The sequence below is a fragment of the Melospiza georgiana genome, chromosome 6 (assembly GCF_028018845.1).
Source record: "Melospiza georgiana isolate bMelGeo1 chromosome 6, bMelGeo1.pri, whole genome shotgun sequence".
NCBI classification, from domain to species: Eukaryota; Metazoa; Chordata; class Aves; order Passeriformes; family Passerellidae; genus Melospiza; species Melospiza georgiana.
Genome location: NC_080435.1, coordinates 22,697,035 through 22,717,632, shown reverse-complemented (window position 1 = coordinate 22,717,632; position 20,598 = coordinate 22,697,035). Strand labels below are relative to the sequence as shown.

The window sequence follows — 20,598 nt, the reverse complement described above, 5'->3', positions numbered from 1 at the left end:
AGAATGCACCTTGCCCTGGGAAGGAGTGTTTCTTATCAGGAGGAATTGCACAGGCATTGAAAAATCCACCTCCTTTGTAGCAAAGGAAAAAAAAAATCATGATCAGTAACTCTAAGCCTGTGGAACTCTGACACAGCCAAAGTTGTAAAACCATTTCCGACTGCCCTGTGACCCCACTGAGTCTTGGGGAGCAAAAACAGGACAGGGCAGAGAGGGATAGGAGTGGGGAGTTCTTGGTGACGTGGAGATGTTCTTCTGCATGGATCTGACCTAGGAGAAGCTGCTGTAGGACATGGATCCCAAAGGAGCAAGAGGGACCAGGAAGCGCCACTGATCTGCACAGAGCCCTTTGCCTGCTGCTGCCCCACAGGGAACAGGTCAGTGGAATGTTTGCCTTCCTCCCTACACCACCTTCCTCTCCTGCAGCAGCTGCTCTATTCCTGACACCCTCTCCCGGTGACTGTAGTGCCCTCCCCAGGTCATCCATCCTCTGCCCTGTGCTTTGCTTCTGCATCCCCTGCCAAACAGCCCAACCCTCCCACCTCCCTCTCACACCCCACAATTTCCACCACCCTCCTCCCCCGCACACCTCACTCCTCCCCACTGAATCCTTCCCACTGCAGGGAGCTGCTGAGGAGCCACATGGTCCATCCCTGGATTCTCCAAGCACTGACTGCCCATCCACTCTGACCACAGCCAGGGGACACATCCCACTGCCTGCCCAGCGTCCATCCATGGAGGTGACCACCGTGTCCCCATCTCCTGCCTCACCCACCGAAGGAGATGATCTGTGTGAGACAGATGTCACCAGCGTGGCCATACACAGTGTGACCCTGCTCATCTGCCTCTGTGGTCTGGCCGGCAACGGGGCTGTCCTGTGGTTCACCGGGGCCCGCTGTTTGTCTAGGAAGAGAACCAACCGTTACATTCTCATTCTGACTTTTTTGGACTTCCTCTTCCTCCTCTTTCTGGTCCCCTTCACTCTGCTCTTCCTTCTGGAGGTTGTGTCCTGCTCTATCATCATGCCCTTGTGGTACGTGGCGATGCTTTTTGAGGTGCCACTGGTGTCATACAACTTGTGGCTGTACACGCTGACATTCATCAGCATCAAGAGGTGCAGGTCCATCCACTGCCCGCTCTGGCACTGCTGCCACCATCCCCAGCAGCTGTTGAAGGTGATGCATTGGGGTCTGCTTGGCTTCTTCTTCATGACTCTCATCGCTGTCTTTGCCACCATGATTTCTCTGTGTGCAATCCAGCGATCTGAGCACTGCCGGATGTCTCTGTTCTCCATGTACGCCTTCAACCTCCTCTTTTGTGCTCCCTTTGTGCTCATTTCCAGCACAATCCTCTTCATTATGGTCAAGCCTGGCTCCCATCAGCAGACACCCAAGAAGCTCGATATTGTTTTCTGCATCATTGTGCTCTTCACTCTGCCCCGCAGCCTCTGCAACTTAGTCCAGCAGTTTGGTTATGCTGCTTTGCCCTCCCCGGTGTCTTTCCTACTTAACTGTATCCACACCACCATCAACCCCATCATTTTCTTCTTGGTAGGGAGATGCTGGAGGCCCTGCTCTGTGGGGTCCCTCCGGCTCTCCCTCCAGAGGGTCTTTGAGGAGACAGAAGAAAATACTGCCCACAGCCATGATCCTACCATGGACACAGTGCTCTGAGCCTGTTGAATCTCCCCGCTGCACTACTGAGGGACTCTGGGACTGTGGCTGAGGGACTCCTTAATTCACCTGATGAATAAATATCTAAAGTGTCACCCTCCCTCATCATGGATGAGGGATGATGGTTGGATGATGGTTGCATCACCCAACCCCTTTCCAATGAGAGCAATAGTGGATTTGTCTTTACAAATAAGATGTGGGTCTGCTGGTAGATACAACTAGCACTGGGAGATAAAAGAAACAATGGGAAGGATTCCACTGATTGATGAATGAAAAAAGATATTTCCATTTACAAATAAACTTTAGGTTTTCTGATAAATGAAATTAGACATTGAAAGAGGAAAGAAACAATGGGGAAGAAAAACCCATAATTCTGTAAGAATTTAAAATTAAAAGGGAGGGTTATACATTAGAGCGAAATCATCAGTATCAGGCCTATTGGGGAGTCTGTAGCTCTCAAGTACCTCAGCCAATGGGGAAGGAGGGAAGGGAAATGCAGCCGGGAAATTAGGATAAAAAGGGAGGCTGTCTCTCCCAAAATTTTGAGAGATCACAGGGGAGTACCCCATCACCTCTCCCTTTGTTCAAATAAACTCAAAGGACTCCTCTGTCTCATTTTTGGACATAAACCTCTGAGGTTTGTGGATTAATTTTCCTAAAACCAGGCTGCACTGAGATCTCAGAAAGGCTCCTTTGGCCTCAGCCTTGAGGAGCAGCCCCTGGGCTCAGCTCCTGTGGCGCTGATCAGAAACACCCTCTGCTCCCAGCAACTGCTGCTGTCCAACCACATCCTGGGCTTTTATCAACAATCTGACTGAGCAGGCCTGCAAGGCCCTATCAGCCATAAATAAGGTTAAATGATGCTAAGTGATGTTCCTCTGCTGAATTGCTAATATTAATGTATAATAGAATTAGTGTCAAGATGAAGTGCTGTAAAGGTTTTGAGCCATTTTCCTTTAAATCCTTATCCTTACTGTCATTTTTTCACCTGCCCTTGCACTTACACACAAACAAACACACAGGGACAGCATTTTGGTGCGCTGGTGCTTAATATTAAACCTGGTTTTTACTGATTTCCTTGCTGGTGGTTTTGTGCCTTCAGAAATTCTTCCTCTTTGGCCTCTCCCTGAGCAGCCTGGGATGGTGCAGCTCCAAGAACTGGACAGGCGCATTGGAAAAAGGCCTGAAGTGACAGGACAAGGGGCAATGGCTTCCCACTGCCAGAGAACAGGGTTAGGGGGAATATTGGGAAGAAATTCTTCACTGTCAAGGTGGAGACGCCCTGGCGCAGGTTCTCAGAGATGCTCTGGCCTCCCCATCCCTGGAGGTGTTCCAGGCCAGGCTGGATGGGGTTTGAAGCAGCCCGGTCTAGTGGAAGGTGTCCCTGCTTGCAAAGGGTGAGATGAGGAAAAAAACAACCACAGGTATTCCCAAGGCTGAGGAGGAGGAGGATGAGCTCTGGTGAAGGGCTGCAAGGGGCACCCCAGCACCCCAACATCTGGTCTCCAATAACTTTTATTGCATCATCAAGGGTACTGTCAGTAAGAAATGTGAGCTCTGATGCTGATAACCTGCTGCAAGCCTATCATGTTTTGGCACTGGCCAAACGCCAGGCACCCACAAAAGCCATTCACTCACCTTCTCCTGCTCTCAGCTGGGCAGAGGAGAGGGAAACAAAAATTAACAAAGGGCTTGTGAGTTGAGATAAGATTTGGGAGAAAAAACACTCTGTGCAAAAAAAAGGTTCTAATTTTCTGGTATCTAGTAAATTATTATTAACAGATTCAGAAAATGAGAAGTAATGAGAAGTAAAATTTACCTTTAAATCACCTTTCTTTCCCCCAGCCCCTCCGTCTTTCCCATTGAGAATGCAGGGAGACAGGGCATGGATGACCTTCACCAGCTTTGAAGCACTGCCAATAAAACATTTTTTACCTGGAAAAAACCTGGGTTATCCATTAAAAAAACACCGATATCATAATGTAATATATTGTTAGCACTTTGGGTAGTATCGGTAAAAAATCTTGGACATTATAGTGTATAAAAAGGCCTGATAATTGTTGTTTCTTTGAACCTATCTATGGCAAATAAATTTCCAATATGTTCACAACTTTGACTCAAAAGTTTTATTAGTCTAACATGCTTTTGCTGTTAGACTTAAACTTCTTGGTTTCAGAGGGCACACAGCCATGCTTGTGATCCCTGCAGCAACCCTGATCCCCAGTGCCCAGAGCTGGGCTGGCACGGACACGATGGCCCAGGGGCTCAGCATTCCCCACCATGAGTGCTCTGTGAGTGTCACAGCAGAGATCTCCTCAAAGATCTTTAATTTTTAATTTTGTGAACCAGTTGCAAAGGTGTGTCTGCTTCAGAAATTCTTCCTCTCCACTGCCTTCAGCTGCTCCCTCAGCAGGCTCAGGTGATGCACCAGCAAGGAGAAGAGGAGGCCGTGATCCTCAGCACAGCCACCCCCTTCCAGGAGCAGGGTGAGACCTGTGTTTGTCACCATGGGCTCCACGGGGCATCACCCCCCTCCCTGGGGCTTCCCTGAGGCCACCAGCCCCACCACACCCCACACCTTCTCTCCAGCCCCACCACACCCCACACCTTCTCTCCAGCCCCACCACACCCCACACCTTCCCACCACATCTTCCCAGCAGCTCCATCATGTCCCACCCCTCCCACACCACCCTCCCATCCCACTCCCCATGCAGCCCACCCACCTCCCGTCCTTCCCATCCCTCCCAGCCCCGGGCCTCAGGCTCCACTCCCTCCCCACGGGCTGCTCACCCCAGCCTGCCCCGGAAGGCTTTGGGGCCGTCTTTCTCTTGGAGATGCCCCTCCCCAGCTCCATCCCTGCTCTCCAGCCCCCAAACTCCTCTGGACACAAACAAGAGGCACTACAGGGATGGCTCCATTGCTGTTCATTGGGCTGGAGAAGCATGGAATTTCCAGGAGGAGCAGAAACACTGCTGGGGCTCCTGAGTGGGGCAGGAGAGGAGCGGGGCTGTCAGGAGGGGAAGGCAGCCTGGCGGGAATTCCTAGAGGATGTCAGAGGGGGCATGATGCCTTAGGATTTTAGCCTTTCTATTTTTCATATCCTGTACTGCATTGGTGCGTAACTCTAAACTCCATGGAAAGTGTTAGTTAATTGTCTGCACATTTTGGTCAGACAAAACAATCCTTCTAGGCCTGAAATTCAAGGACACTCTACTGCCTCAGGCCCAGAAAAGTACAGACAAAAGTGTGTTGTGGGAGGCAAAACTGGGCCTAAGTGACTTCATTACCTGAAGCTGTAATTGGAGGATTAACCCCTGATTTGTGAATGAACCAAACTTCTATCTGTCTGAAAAACTCATGACCATTGTCCATTTTGGGTGCAGCCCCTCTCGGAGACTTTGAGAGCCCAAGGTGAACCTTTTGAAGGCCTTTCATCAAATCCTCCTTTTATTCTCTTCACCTGCTCTGGCCTCTGTTCCAGGGAGCCAGCCCAAGGCATCAGGCAGACAGGGGCTGGAGGGGGCAGGAGGGCTCTGGGTGCCACCAATGCCAAATCTCCCACTGGAGAGCAGCAGAGCCCAACAGGCCACCCCTGCAGCCAGGGAGAGGCCAGGGATGGAAACCCATTGGCATGGCATGGCATGGCATGGCATGGCATGGCATGGCAGGGCATGAGGAGTGGAGTTGGACTTGGGTGTGATACCAAAATCAGCCAGAATAAACTTTCCAACACAATGAGAAGCATTAGGAAGCAGAGGACACACAGATTTATCTCTCCTTATTTCTGTTTGGGGTGAGATTTTACAACAGGGGTTTTATCCATCATCACCACACAGAGTCATTAAATTGTCTTTCCTATCTAATACTTAAACATCACTTTCCTAGGACTCATTTCCATGCATCCACCTCCTTCTCCAAGTCCTCTCATGATCCTGGAGGATCATTCAGAGGGATCTCTGCTGGTTGCATTCACTGAGTGCTCGGATATTAAAGGTCACCTTTTCTCTAACTTTTCCCTTGGCCATGTGCTCTTGCTTCTTGTTACACAACTTGCCCCAAAAACTACTGCAGGCCTCCAAATCTGTTTCTGCACTGGTTCCATCCATGATTACCATCCTGTGTGATCCTGAGGAGCACATTGGAGTTAGGCTTTCCTCCTCCCTCCTGGGCCCTAGAGCCCTATGGCCAAGAGGAGCAGGGACACTGCCGGGGGTCCCTGGTGGATCAGGGGAGGATCGGCGCTGTTGGGGTTCTCAGGCTGGCTGTCTGTTCTCTGCCCCGAAATGCGTGGGATGGTTCTGCAGCAGCCCGTGCTCTGAAGAATGAGTCTGGACTCTTCACTTTTCAGTCTTCAGGTTGTTTAATAATTCTTATCTACAAAATTTTCTTTCTGCCCAGCCAAGATCTGCTTGGCACGGCAGCCACCAGCACTCTGACCGCCCCCGAGACAACTGTCGTCTTTTTATACTACAAACTACATATATTTACTTTTAATTCCCAATACCTATCACCTATGTTAGACAGTGCATTTCTATTCTAAACCATCCCCAAGTGCACACATCATAGCAGAAAATGGAGAACAAGAAGAAGAAAGAAGACGCCCTGATTCTTCCATCTTGTCCCCATAACCTGCATGCCAAAAATCCCAAAATCTGCATTTTCACCCTGTGAATATTCTATTATTACACCATTCAAACCTTTGTGGCTTTCACATCCCCATGCCAAGCTGGCAATTCATTGCAAGGATCAAAATCAAGCCACCAGCTGTTCTGGGCAACATGCCTGGGTCTTCAAGCCCCCCAACGTGGTTCTCAACAACTCTGGACATCCAGAGGGATGTGCTGAGTTCCAACAGGGGTGAACAGGGGGCCCTGGGGATGGTCTGGGGTGTTGCAAGTGATTTGAAGGGGTCGGGAGAGGCTTGGAGTGGGTTGAAGGGAGTCTGGATGCCAACAATCCCAAATCTCCCAACTGGAGGAGAGCAGAGCCTGACAGGCCCCACTCAGAGTAAGGGAAATACCTCCATCTGGGAAACCTGTGGGATGTGATAGGATGGGGTGAGGATGGAGAGTGGGGTGGGGATGGGGATGGGGATAGGATGGGGATAGGATGGGGATGGGGATGGGGATCAGGAATGAGGATGGGATCAGGACAGAAGGAGGAAGCAGCTCAACTGTGCTTCCTCGGGCCAGAGCATGTTTTTGCAATGATCTCAGAGCCCTTCCCAGAACAGGAGTTGTTAATGACAAGCGCCCAGCTGCCTCACCAGCACTGCCAGCACTGCCATCAGCATTCCAGCACCACCAGCATCCCCCAGCTGCTGGAGAGACAATGATCCCTCAGGGAAGAGTAATGAGGAATGATAAAAACCTATCTAGAGAGGCAAAGCAGTTGGAGAATGGGACACTGCAGGGAAGGAGTGTTTGTCATCAGGAGAGAATAAGGAGACTATCACAAAAATCTTCATTTAGAGCTTCTGACAAAAGCCACTTGCGCTGTAGGAAAAAAAAACCAACAAAAATCAAAAACCAAAAAACAAAACAAAACAAAACAAAAAACAAAAAACCAAAATACAAAACAAAAAAAAAAAAAAAAAAAAAACAAAAAAACCCCACACCCAACAGAAATAACTCAGAGGAACAGAATTTCTTAAGTAGGCAAAGTTGCAATTTTCGATTCCCCCACTCCCCCCATGACTCCACCAAGCCCTGGGAAACAACGCCAGGACAGGGCACAGAGAGGAGCCATCAGGACGGGAATGAGGAGCTCCTGGTGACCTGGGCACTTTCTCCTTCATGTCCCTGACCTGCCAGGACCCGCTTTAGGACATGGATCCCAAAGGAGCAAGAGGGACCAGGAAGCGCCGCTGATCTGCACAGAGCCCTTTGCCTGCTGCTGCCCCACAGGGAACAGGTCAGTGGAATATTTGCCTTCCTCCCTACCCCACCTTCCTCTCCTGCAGCAGCTGCTCTGTTCCTGACACCATCTCCCAGTGACTGCAGGGCCCTCCCCAGCTCCTCTCTCTTCTCCTGTGCATCCCATCTGTGTCCTAATACTGAAATGGGCCAGAACAAACTTTCTAACACAATGCAAAGCATGAGGAAGCAGGAATTCTTGACCTGCACAGGACACAGAGGGATCTCTCCTTGTATTGTGTGTATGGTGAGATTTTACAACAGGGTATTTATCCATTAGAGCCACATGTAGGCATTTAGAAGTTTTTTTTTATCTAATTCATAAACACCATTTTCCTAGAACTCATTTCCATGCATCCACCTCCCCCTGGAAGTCGATTTATGATCCTGGAGGTTCATTAAGCAGGGACTCTGAGGTGGTCATATTCAATGAATATGAATCTGACCACCAGAGAGTGATCATTTTCCTTTGAATGCTGCCATATTAAAGGTGCCTTTGCCTTGAACTTTTCCTCTGGCCATGCTTCCTGTTCCAGAATTTGCCCCAAAAACACTGCAGGCCTCCTTATCTGCTTCTGCGCTGGTTCCTGCCATGTTTGTCATCCTGTGTGCCAGCCTTTACATCCTGTGAGAAACAACCACCCACTTTTTTTAATTTTTAAAGGTTTATTGAACCATTACAAAAAATACAATAAAAGGACTAAATAAGGAGAAGCAGGCCTGGGAGCTTCCCTCATGGCTGCCCACCACGTGGCTGGCTGATCTTCAAGATGGATGCTTCACCTTTGATACCCTGGGGGTTGCATCAGCTAACCCTGGCCCCTCCCAAAGTCTGTCAGTCAGCCCTTCTTTGTGTTTATTGCTGGAGCCTGCTTTCCTGCAGCTTGACTGGAGGGTCAGGTGTTCTCATGCTGCACCTCTTCCCCCCCCAGCAACAAACTTTTGTACACCCCTTCTTTCTACCTTTCCTAGATGACTCAGGCTCTCTGATGGCAACAGTACAGAGGGGAGAGAAGGGGACTATGGGGAGAACAGGGGACATATAAACAACAGATTGCAATAACATAATTATACATCAATAAAGCTTCTCTTAATATTCACACAGTATTCATCCCTTAACTGTGAGAGCCAATCATCCCATTATCCCTCTATAACACATCCTTTTAAATTTTGGCCACTTTGGTATCGAACCACTTCACAAAGACTGAAAATGGCCATTCTTTATGTTATTTATCAACTTCCTGCGAGAAAGGCCAAACCACACAACTCCCTCTCCACCCCACCATTTCCACCACCCTCCTCCCCTTCACATCTCACTGCTCTCCACTGAATCCTTCCCACTGCAGGGAGCTGCTGAGGAGCCACATGGTCCATCCCTGGATTCTCCATCCACTGACTGCCCATCCACTCTGACCACAGCCAGGGGACACATCCCACTGCCTGCCCAGCGTCCATCCATGGAGGTGACCACCGTGTCCCCATCTCCTGCCTCACCCACTGAAGGAGATGATCTGTGTGAGACAGATGTCACCAGCGTGGCCATACACAGTGTGACCCTGCTCATCTGCCTCTGTGGGCTGGCTGGGAACGGGGCTGTCATCGGCCTCCTCAGCCTGAAAACCAGGAACTTTCCCGTCTTTAACCTGGCTGTCATTGACTTCCTCTTCCTCCTCTTTGCGGTACCCTCCGCGCTACTCTTCCTGGTGGAGGACGTGTCCTGCACTCATATCTTGCCCCTGCTGTACCTGAGTTTCCTTTTCCAGTTGTCAGTGGTCTCCCTCTACTGGGGGCTGTACTGGCTGACGCCCGGCAGCAATATGTGGTCTATGTACAAGCTCTGCTGCCTCTGCTGCCACTGCGAGCTTCCCGAGCGCCTGTTGTGGGTAGTGGGAAGTGTCCAATACTGGGCCTTCTTTGCTCTCTTCACTGTCATTCCCACGGTGACATTCCTGTGCCCATCACACCAGCAGGAGCACTGCCAGGCAGCTCTCATGTCCATGTACACCCTCATCCTGCTCCTCTTTGTTGCACCCGTGGCAGTTTCAAACACGATTTCATTAAGGCCAAGTGGGGCTCCCAGCAGCAGCAGCCTGAGAGGCGCGACATCATTATCCTCATCACTGTGCTCGTCATAGTCCTCTTCATCCTCTGCAATTTCCTGCAGGAGCTCGGTTACACCATTGTGTCCACCCAGGTTGTTTTCCTGCTCGCCTGCATGCAGAGCAGCATCAAACGCTTCATCTACTTCTTGGTTGGGCAGTGCTGGAGGCCCTGATCCATGGAGTCCCTCCAGCTCTCACTCCAGAGGGTCTTTGAGGAGCCAAAAAAAAAAAAAAAATGCACTCAGAAATGATGCCCCCAGGGACTCGGGGGTCTGAGCTTGTTGGTCCCTTCCACTGCTCTGCTGAAGGTCCCCAGGAGAGTGGCTGAGGGGCACTCCTTGAGTCACCTGATTAATCAATATCCATGGGATCACCCTCCCTGTGGTGCTGTATTCATGCAGGAGAAGACAGCAGGGGCATTGCCTTGAGTGATTTTTATGGGATGCTCTGCAGGGAGCACATTGCAGCATGGCTTTCCTCCTCCCTCCTGCATCCACATGGCTCCAAGCAGTGCAGCTGGGCTCAGTGCTGTTCCACAGCTCTATTCCCCATGCAATGACCCTCATGGCCTCAGCCCCAGGGAATGAACTCCATCTCCTTTGGCTCAGCAGATGACTTTCATGGTGTTTTCAGGGAGCTCTTGCCTGCAAAGAATGGGACACCTTAATCCCTGGGGACACATCCAGCACGGGGTGGATATTGGGAAGAAATCCTTCCCTGTGAGGGTGCTGAGGCCCTGGCACAGGTTGCCCTGAGGGGTGGGGTCAGGTAAAATAATACCCAAGGTCTCCCAAATCTGAGGAGGAGGAGGATGAGCCCTAATGAAGGACTGGAAAGGGGATCACAGCACCCTGGTCCCTGATAGCTTTCATTGCATCATTAAGGGGATTGGCAGCAATTAGGGTGGGCTCCAAGTGTTACTGACCTGGCTGCAAGCATCTGAGTGCTGTCCTTCACTTGGGCTGTGTGAGCCTGCACTGGAATGACAGAAATGGGGATTCTCAGCTCAGTTTGTTTTCTTAGGGCCAGGGAACGTTTTGGCAATGATCCCAGACCTCTTCCCGGAATGGGAGTTGTTTCTGAGAAGCACCCAGATGCTGCCACAGTGCTGTGAGCACTTCCAGCGCTGCCAGCATCATTCCAGTGCCACCAGCCCCACCAGCAGCTCTCTGCTGCAGGAGGGACAATGATCCCTCAGGGCAGATAAATGAGGAATGGTAGAAACCTGCTGAGAGAAGGAAAGCATTTGGATAATGTTTGGAAAAGAGTTTCTAATCAGGAGGAAATGAGGAGCCATTCAAAGAAATCTGCATATCAAGCTACTTCCTCTATGGCAGAAAAAAACAGTCAAGACAAATAACTCAGAGTAAGGAAAATTCTGACATAAGCAAAGATTAAATTTCCGACTCTCCTGTTGAGCCTTGTGAAACAACGGCAGGACAGAGCACAGAGAGGACCAGCAGGACGGGAATGGGGAGCTCCTGGTGACCTGGGCACTTTCTCCTTCATGCCCCTGACCTGGCAGGAGCCGCTTTAGGACATGGATCCCAAAGGAGCAAGAGGGACCAGGAAGCGCTGCTGATCTGCACAGAGCCCTTTGCCTGCTGCTGCCCCACAGGGAACAGGTCAGTGGAATGTTTGCCTTCCTCCCTACCCCACCTTCCTCTCCTGCAGCAGCTGCTCTGTTCCTGACACCCTCTCCTGGTGACCGCAGGGCCCTCCCCAGATCCCCTCTCTTCTCCTGTGCATCCCATCTGTGTCCTAATACTGAAATGGGCCAGAACAAACTTTCTAACACAATGCAAAGCATGAGGAAGCAGGAATTCTTGACCTGCACAGGACACAGAGGGATCTCTCCTTGTATTGTGTCTATGGTGAGACATTACAGCAGGGTATTAATCCATTACAACCACATGGAAGCATTGAAAAGTCTTTCTTATCTAATACATAAACACCATTTTCCTAGAACTCATTTCCATGCGCCCACCTCTTTCTGCAGGTCCTTCTATGATCCTGGAGGTTTATTAAGCAGAGTCTCTCTGGTGGTCATATTAAATTAATTCTGCCATATTTAAGGTGCCCTTGCCATGAACTTTTCTCTGGCCATGCTCTGTTGTTTCTTGTTCCAGAATTTGCCCTAAAACCACTTCAGGCCTCCATATCTGTGTCTGCTCTGGTTCCTGCCATGTTTGTCATCCTGTGTGCCAGCCTTTACATCCTGTGAGAAAAAACACCCACTTTTTTAATTTTTAAAGGTTATTGAACCTTAACAGAAACTGCAAAAAAAGACTAAATAAGGAGAAGCAGGCCTGGGAGCTTCCCTCATGGCTGCCCACCACGTGGCTGGCTGATCTTCAAGATGGATGCTTCACCTTTGATACCCCGGGGGTTGCATCAGCTAAACCTGGCCCATCCCAAAGTCTGTCAGTCAGCCCTTCTTTGTGTTTATTGCTGGAGCCTGCTTTCCTGCAGCTTGACTGGAGGGTCAGGTGTTCTCATCCTGCACCTCTTTGCACCCAGCAACAAGCTTTTGTACGCCCCTTCTTTCTACCTTTCCTAGATGACTCAGGATCTCTGATGGCAACAACACAGTAAGGGGAGAAGGGGACTATGGGGAGAACAGGGGACATCTAAACAACAGACTGCAATAACATATATCAATAAAGCTTCTCTTAAAATTCACACTGTATTCATCCCTTAACTGTGAGAGGCAATCATCTCATTATCCATCTATAACACATCCATTAAAATTTTGGCCACTGTGCTTTTGAACAACTTCAGAAGCACTGAAAATATTTATTCTCTGTGTTATTTATCAACCTCCTGCTAACCAGCCCAAACCTCCCACCTCCGTCTCCCAATCCACAATTTCCACCACCCTCCTCCCCTGCACATCTCACTCCTCCCCACTGAATCCTTCCCACTGCAGGGAGCTGCTGAGGAGCAACACGGTCCATCCCTGGATTCTCCAAGCACTGACTGCCCATCCACTCTGACCACAGCCAGGGCCACATCCCACTGCCTGCCCAGTTTCCATCCATGTGGATGAGCATAGTGCCCCCCTGACAACTAATCCACTGAAGGGCATGATCTGTGTGAGACAGATGTCACTGATGTGGCCATACACAGTGTGACCCTGCTCATCTGCCTCTGTGGGCTGGCTGGGAACGGGGCTGTGCTCTGGGTCCTCGGGTTCCACATCCACAGGGACACCATGAAACCCATCACTGCCTACATCCTTGACCTGGCCATCATCAACTTCCTCTTCCTCATCTTCATGGTCCCCTCCACTCTGCTCTTCCTGCTGGAGCATTTCTCCTGCTCCTCCATCATGTCCCCACCATCCATACGCTTCCTTTTCCTCCTCTTCCCGATGTTCCACAGCGTAGGGCTGTACCGGCTGACGGCATCAGCATCGAGAGGGGCAGGTCCATGCTCTGCCCACCTGGGCTCTTCTGCCACCTTCCCCAGGGCCTCTCATGGGTGGTGGTCAGTGCCGTGCTCTGGGCCCTTTCCATCACTGCCATCGCTGCCATTTCTGCGGTGAATTCCCTGTGCCAGTCACAGGAACACAAACTCTGCTGCCGCGGGGCTCTCATCTCCCTGTACATCCTCAACTTCCTCGTCTTTACTCCATCCATGGTCATTTCCAGCACAATCCTCTTCATTCACTTCAAGGGTAGCTCCCAGCAGCAGCAATCCAGAGCCTTGACATCATTGTCTTCCTGGCTGTGCTCCTCACTGTCCCCCTCAGTCTCTGGAATTTCCTGCAGCAGCTCGGCTACACCACTGTGTCCTCCCAGGTTGTTCTCCTGTTTGCCTGCATGCACAGCAGCATCAACCCCTTCATCTACAGCTCAGTAACAAAGTGCTGGAGGTGCTGCTCCATGGGGTCCCTCAGGGAGTGCCTCCAGAAGGTGTTTGAGGAGCCAGAAGGGAGCACTGCCCCCAGTAATGATGCCACCATGGACAGGGGGGTCTGAGCCTGTTGAACCCTTCAGGTGCCCCCATGCAGGACCATGGGGCAGTGACTGAGGATCACCCTCCCACCCTTATTCCTGCAGGGAAAGGGAGCACAGGCACTGAAAAGGGCCATGTGGGAGGGATGCTCTGCACAGAGCACATTGGAGCATGGATTTGCTCCTCCCTCACAGGGCACTTTTCCCCAAATGCATCCTTCCCAACACGGCTGTGATGCCAAAATTCCCCCTGGCACCTGGTTCCTGCATCCCACTGAGGTCTGATATCCATAAACAGCACCGTGAACCCTGAGCTGCCTTTGCCCCCTCTGCCAGTGCTTCCCGGCTTCCTCTGGCTGCTGCTGCCAGCCGGGAATGTGGCTGGAGGGAGGGGACAGAGAGGTAGTTAGCCAGGAATTCTGTGACTGTTTAGAAATTTCATAATGAACTATGTTTACTTAGTCAAGGCTTATTTGACTGCGGTTTTTTAACTGGTTTTGATTTAGATCTGTATTGGCTGAGTGTCAGTAGAAAACTTTATCAGCACATACCCCATAGAGAACTTACTCAATAGATGGAGAAAAGAAATCAATAAAGTTCTTTGAATGGTTATCATATAACTAGAAATAATTGAATGCCATATAATAAGAATGATATCTTGAGGGGTTTAGGATTCAGAGGCCTATGCATACCAAAAGATATAATTAAAAAATTACAAGACCTAAATTACAATGGCAATAAGAGACCCGTTTCCAAGGTTGTACATTAAATTTAATAAACATTGTTTACTGGAAAAAAAAACAGGTTATCCATTTAACTAAGATAGATGGCATATTCTAGTACTAATTAAAAGAAACAAAACACCTACACCATGATGTAAGAAATTGGGACCACATTTGGGAGTATCTACAAAAAATCCTGGATATTATAATGTCTAAAAATGCCTGAAAAGTGTTGTTTCTTTAAACGTGTCTATGGCAAACATATTTCCAATATGTCGACAATTTTGACGCAAAATTGTTATTAGTCTAACATGCTTTTGCTGTTAGACTTAAATTTCTTGGTTTCAGAGGGGACACAGCCATGGCTTGTGCTCCCTGGAGCAACCATGATCCCCAGTGCCCAGAGCTGGGCTGGCACAGACACGATGGCCCAGGGGCTCAGCATTCCCCACCCTGAGTGCTCTGTGAGTGTCACAGCAGAGTTCTCCCATAAGATTTTTAATTTTTAATTTTGTGAGCCAGGTGCAAAGGTCTCTCTGCCTTCAGAAATTCTTTTTCTCCACTGCCTTCAGCTGCTCCCTCAGCATGCTCAGGTGGTGCAGCAGCAAGGAGAGGAGGAGGCCGTGATCCTCAGCACAGCCACCCCCTTCCAGGAGCAGGGTGACACCTGTGTTTGTCACCATGGGCTCCAGGGGGCATCACCCCCCTCCCTGGGGCTTCCCTGAGGTCACCAGCCCCACCACATCCCACACCTTCTCTCCAGCCCCACCACACCCCACACCTTCTCTCCAGCCCCACCACACCCCACACCCTCTCTCCAGCCCCACCACACCCCACACCTTCCCACCACATCTTCCCAGCAGTTCCATCATGTCCCACCCGTCCCACACCACCCTCCCATCCCACTCCCCATGCAGCCCACCCACCTCCCGTCCTTCCCATCCCTCCCAGCCCCGGGCCTCAGGCTCCACTCCCTCCCCACGGGCTGCTCACCCCAGCCTGCCCCGGAAGGCTTTGGGGCCGTCTTTCTCTTGGAGATGCCCCTCCCCAGCTCCATCCCTGCTCTCCAGCCCCCCAACCTCCTCTGGACACAAACAAGAGGCACTACAGGGGTGGCTCCACTGCTGTTCATTGGGCTGCAGAAGCATGGAATTGCCAGGAGGAGCAGAAACACTGCTGGGGCTCCTGAGTGGGGCAGGAGAGGAGCGGGGCTGTCTGGAGGGGAAGGCAGCCTGGCGGGAATTTCTAGAGGATGTCAGAGGAGGCATGATGCCTTAGGATTTTAGCCTTTCTATTTTTCATATCCTGTACTGCATTAGTGCATAACTCTAAACTCCATGGAAAGTGTTAGTTAACTGTCTGCACATTTTGGTCAGACAAAACAATCCCTCTAGGCATGAAATTCAAGGACACTCTGCTGCCTCAGGCCCAGAAAAGTATAGACAAACTGTACTTTTGGGGAAGGGCAAACTGGGGCTAAATGACTACATTACCTGAAGCTGTAATTGGAGGATTAGCCCCTGATTTGTGAATGGACCAAACTTCTATCTGTCTGAAAACCTCATGATCATTGTCCATTTTGGGTGCAGCCCCTCTCGGAGGCTTTGAGAGCCCAAGGTGAACCTTTTGAAGGCCTTTCCTCAATGCCTCCTTTTATTCTCTTCACCTGCTCTGGCCTCTGTTCCAGGGAGCCAGCCCAAGGCATCAGGCAGACAGGGGCTGGAGGGGGCAGGAGGGCTCTGGGTGCCACCAATCCCAAATCTCCCACTGGAGAGCAGCAGAGCCCAACAGGCCACACCTGCAGCCAGGGAGAGGCCAGGGAATGGGAACCCATCGGGATGGGATGGGATGGGATGGGATGGGATGGGATGGCATGGGATGGGATGGGATGGGATGGGATGGCATGGCATGGCATGGCATGGCATGGCATGGCATGGCATGGCATGGCATGGCATGGCATGGCATGGCATGGCATGGCGTGGCATTGCATGGTGTGGCATGATGCATGGCGTGGCATGGCATGGCATGGATCTGGAGTGACACCCAAATCAGACATAAAAAATGTTCCTAACACCAACCAGTGGTGTTACCAAGGGAAGTTTTGGGCAGCAAGACACACAGAAGGATCTCTCCTTATTTGTCTGTGTGTTGTGAGACTTTACAACATCCTTTTTATTCATTAGAACCATACATATACATTAAAAAGTTTTTCTTATCTAGTACATAAACACCATTTTCCTAGAACTCATTTCCATACTTCCCCTTCATACGGGGAGTCCTTTTATGATCCTGCAGGTTCATTGAGGGTGGCTTCTGGTGGTTGTTTTCCCTGAGTGCTGAGATATTAAAGTGATCTTACCTTGAAATTTCCTTTGGCCATACAGTGTTTCTTCTTGTTAGAGAACTTGCCCTAAAAATACAGCAGACCTCCTTATCTGTTTCTGCAATGGCTCCAGCCACGTTTGTCACCCGGGGTCCACATCTTTACATCTTTTTATCTATTTGCCCAGTTAGTCTTTAAGCAACTTCAAAAGAGTTGAAAATGTTGTTCTCTGCAATTTATCAATGCCCTGCACACCAGCCCAACCCTCAAACCTCCTTCTCCCACCCCACCATTTCCACTGCCCTCCTCCCCTGCATATCTCACTCCTCCCCACTGAATCCTTCCCACTGCAGGGAGCTGCTGAGGAGCCACATGGTCCATCCCTGGATTCTCCAAGCACTCACTGCCCATCCACTCTGACCACAGCCAGGGGCCACATCCCACTGCCTGCCCAGCATCCATCCATGGAGGTGAGCACCGTGTCCCCATCTCCTGCCTCACCCACTGAAGGAGATGATCTGTGTGAGACAGATGTCACCGATGTGGCCCTACACAGTGTGACACTGCTCATCTGCCTCTGTGGGCTGGCTGGGAACGGGGCTGTGCTCTGGGTCCTCAGCCTGAAAAGTGGTAATCATCACTTCTTTTACATGGCTTTCATTGACTTCCTCTTCCTCCTCTTTGCGGTCCCCTTCACCCTCCTCATCCTGGTGGAGGACATGTCATGCTCTCCTATCATGCCCTTGATGTACATGAACTTTGTTTTCCAGCTCTCAGTGGTCTCCTACTACAGAGCACTGATGTCTAGAATGACTGTGCTGTATGTGTACAAGCTCTGCTGGCTGTGCTCTAGCTGCCACCTTCCCAAGCGCCTGTTGTGGGCAGTGGACAGTTTCTGATATTGGGTCTTCATTGATCTCTGCTGTTATAACCTCGGTGACATTCCTGTGCCCATCAAAACAGCAGGGCACTGTCAGGCAGCTCTCATCACCATGTACACCCTCATCCTGTTCCTCTTGGCTGCACCCGTGGTCATTTCTGGCATAATTGACTTCATGAAGGCCAAGTGGGGCTCGCAGCGGCAGCAACCCAAGAGGCGCAACATCATTATCATCATCACTGTGCTCTTCTCTCTCCTTCTCACCATCTGCGATTTCCTGCAGCAGCTCGGTTACCTCACTGTGCCCTCTCAGGTTGCTTTCCTGCTTGCCTCCATCAACAGCACCATCAAACCCTTCATCTACTTCTTGGTAGGGAGGTTCAGGAGGCCCTGCTCTGTGCAGTTCCTCCAGCTCTCTCTCCAGAGAGTGTTTGAGGAGCCAAAAGAAAACACTGCCCACAGAAATGGTCCTGCCATGGACACGGGGGTCTGAGCCTGCTGATCCCTTCCACTGCTCTGCTGAAGGACCCCAGGAAACTGACTGAAGGTTTCCTTGAGCCTCCTGATTAATCAATATCCACAAGATCACCCTACCTTTATTGGTGTATTCGTGCACGAGAAGGGAGCCGGAGCTTTGCCTTGGGTGATTTTTGTGGGATTCTCTGCAGGGAGCACACTGGAGCATGGCTTTCCTCCTCCCTCCTGGATCCACATGGCTCCAAGCAGTGCAGCTGGGCTCAGTGCTTTTCCCCAGCTCTATTCCCCATGGAATGACCCTCATGGCCTCAGCCCCAGGGAATGAACTCCATCTCCTTTGGCTCAGCAGATGAGTTCCATGGTGTTTTCAGGGAGCTCTTGCCTGCAAAGCATGGGACACCTTCATCCCTGGGGACACACCCAGCATGGGGTGGCAGTGATTTCCCAAATCCCTGCAGGGCTGGTGCCTCTGGATGGCAGGAGAGGGGTTGGCATCACAGGGAGCATCCTTCCCCTTCTGTCTTTTCTCATTTTTAAAAATTGTTTTAAGCTTATGAGTTTTTCTAATAAAAGTACTGTGTTCATGTCGAAATTTGTAATGCTGATCTCTTACCATTGTGGGCAGTCGAAGCCCGAAGCGCTGCACAAGCTCCGGGAAGGCGGGACGGAGGAGGAGCTGTGTTGGAAAAGCGGAATGTGTCTGAATGTGGGGGATGGATTACCCCCACAAGAGTCTACAAATCCTGTTACTGTTTTGAGAGCTGTGCCTCTGGCAGTGCCTCTGACTGCGAGTGAGCATTGAGCGCTTTCCATTTTACCTTATTTTGTCCCTTGATGTAGTTTAATAAACTTCTAAAAATTTTAAGTGAGCCGTCGTTTCTCACAACAAAGAAAACAAATCACTTGTTTTTACGGGAAAATGAAAAAGATCAAAAACTCAGCGGCTGTGGAGCTCTGTGGAAGCCAAAGATGTAAAACCATCTCGTACTGCCCTGTGATTCCACCGAGCCCTGGGAAACAACACCAGGACAGGGCACAGAGAGGAGCCAGCAGGATGGCAATGGGGAGCTCCTGGTGATCTGGGCATTTTCTCCTTCATGTCCCTGACCTGGCAGGAGCCGCTTTAGGACATGGATCCCAAAGGAGCAAGAGGGACCAAGAAGCGCCGCTGATCTGCACAGAGCCCTTTGCCTGCTGCTGCCCCACAGGGAACAGGTCAGTGGAATGTTTGCCTTCCTCCCTACCCCACCTTCCTCTCCTGCAGCAGCTGCTCTGTTCCTGACACCCTCTCCTGGTGACCGCAGGGCCCTCCCCAGCTCCTCTCTCTCCTCCTGTGCATCCCGTCTGTATCCTAATACAGAAATGGGTCATGTGAAAAACGCCAATCACCTGTTTTTTAAATTTTTTAAAAGTTTAATAATAATAAAATGGCTCTAAAAATAGCAATACAATTAGAGTAATACCAATTTGGACAAATTAAGTTTGGACAATATGAGACAATAAAAGCAAAGAGTTACTGATGTCCAGGTACCTTTTTCTGGGCATTTTGAGCCTGAAAAAGGACACAGGTTAACAAAGGATTAACCCTTAAGAACAACACCCCGTTGCATATTCATACACTTCATACATGATGCATAAATTCCATTCAAACACAGGATTCTGTCTGGTCTTCATCAACTTTTTCCCTCTAATCCTAATAGCGCCTTCGAGGTGGGAAGAAGTTAGTTTCTTCTGATAAGAAGGCAAGATCTAGGTGTCCTGTGGCTGCTGTCTCGCTGCAAGTCCTTTCTTTTAAACGAAGCATCTACATAGCTAAGTTGCTATTTTAACAATTTTCATAACCTAAAACTATATTTAACACAGTAATTAAGAGAATTAATACAGCATTACTTTCTAGCACATCACAGATAATATTCATTTTATTTTTTGCAAAAATCCAATCATAAAATACATGCCTTTTTCACAATCCCCACTCTTATTCTTTGTAAATCATTTGGCTTGAGCAATATTTCTTATCTACTTGCATCTTCTGGACTATGCTGGCAAAATAAAACAGGGGATTACACAAGGAAGAAATATAAAAACAGTTGTAACACAAAATGAAAGATCTTAATTTCTTCTAATACATTACTCCACCAGCTAGATTTTAACATTGTTTTCTAATCTTTTTGGACTGGTACCTGGGTTATTATATGCATATATATTTTTTTCTTTGATTTCTTTTGCTTTTGCTAGAATGACTTTTCTGTGGTCATCAATTTTCAACAATCTGATATATTGAACTTTCCACAAACACCCCCTTCTTTGGCCAATAAACAGTCTAAAGCTAGCCTATTTTGATACCCTACAGTTTTTGTTTGGCTTAGCTGACTTAATATTAACTCTAATGCCTGGGCAGCCTTATTTGATATCATTTCTATAAGTGCTTGGAGTCTTGTAATACGACTCAAGAGATAATTTGGAGTCAATACAGAGTTAAATTGCTGTGCTGGTTTTACCTTTTCGTTTATTATTTGTTTTTTTACCAAATCTTGAACTGTATCTTCA

At 49.6% G+C, this 20,598-nt stretch overlaps 3 protein-coding genes and 1 pseudogene across 3 annotated transcripts; all 4 read left to right on the top strand.

Moving 5' to 3' along the window:
- Positions 1–734: 734 nt before the first annotated feature.
- Positions 735–1,673, top strand: LOC131084588 (mas-related G-protein coupled receptor member H-like). Its single transcript, XM_058026161.1, has one exon. It carries the CDS (start codon positions 735–737, stop codon positions 1,671–1,673), a length of 939 nt encoding a protein of 312 aa, XP_057882144.1.
- A 7,372-nt stretch (positions 1,674–9,045) lies between these two features.
- On the top strand, positions 9,046–9,863 carry LOC131084587 (mas-related G-protein coupled receptor member H-like). The gene is given in 2 exon segments (XM_058026160.1): positions 9,046–9,640; positions 9,643–9,863. Coding segments are annotated over 2 exon segments (816 nt in total).
- A 2,903-nt stretch (positions 9,864–12,766) lies between these two features.
- LOC131084938 (mas-related G-protein coupled receptor member H-like) lies at positions 12,767–13,673 on the top strand (the record flags this gene model as incomplete). Its single annotated transcript, XM_058026695.1, is given in 3 exon segments — positions 12,767–13,094; positions 13,097–13,393; positions 13,396–13,673. Coding segments are annotated over 3 exon segments (903 nt in total), but the record flags the coding sequence as incomplete, so codon positions are not given.
- Positions 13,674–17,158: 3,485 nt separating this feature from the next.
- Positions 17,159–18,067, top strand: LOC131084586 (mas-related G-protein coupled receptor member H-like; annotated as a pseudogene).
- Positions 18,068–20,598: the final 2,531 nt, after the last annotated feature.

Coding starts and splice junctions, on each gene's coding strand:
- LOC131084588 (XM_058026161.1), top strand. CDS start 735: ATGGAGGTGACCACCGTGTCCCCATCTCCTGCCTCACCCACCGAAGGA.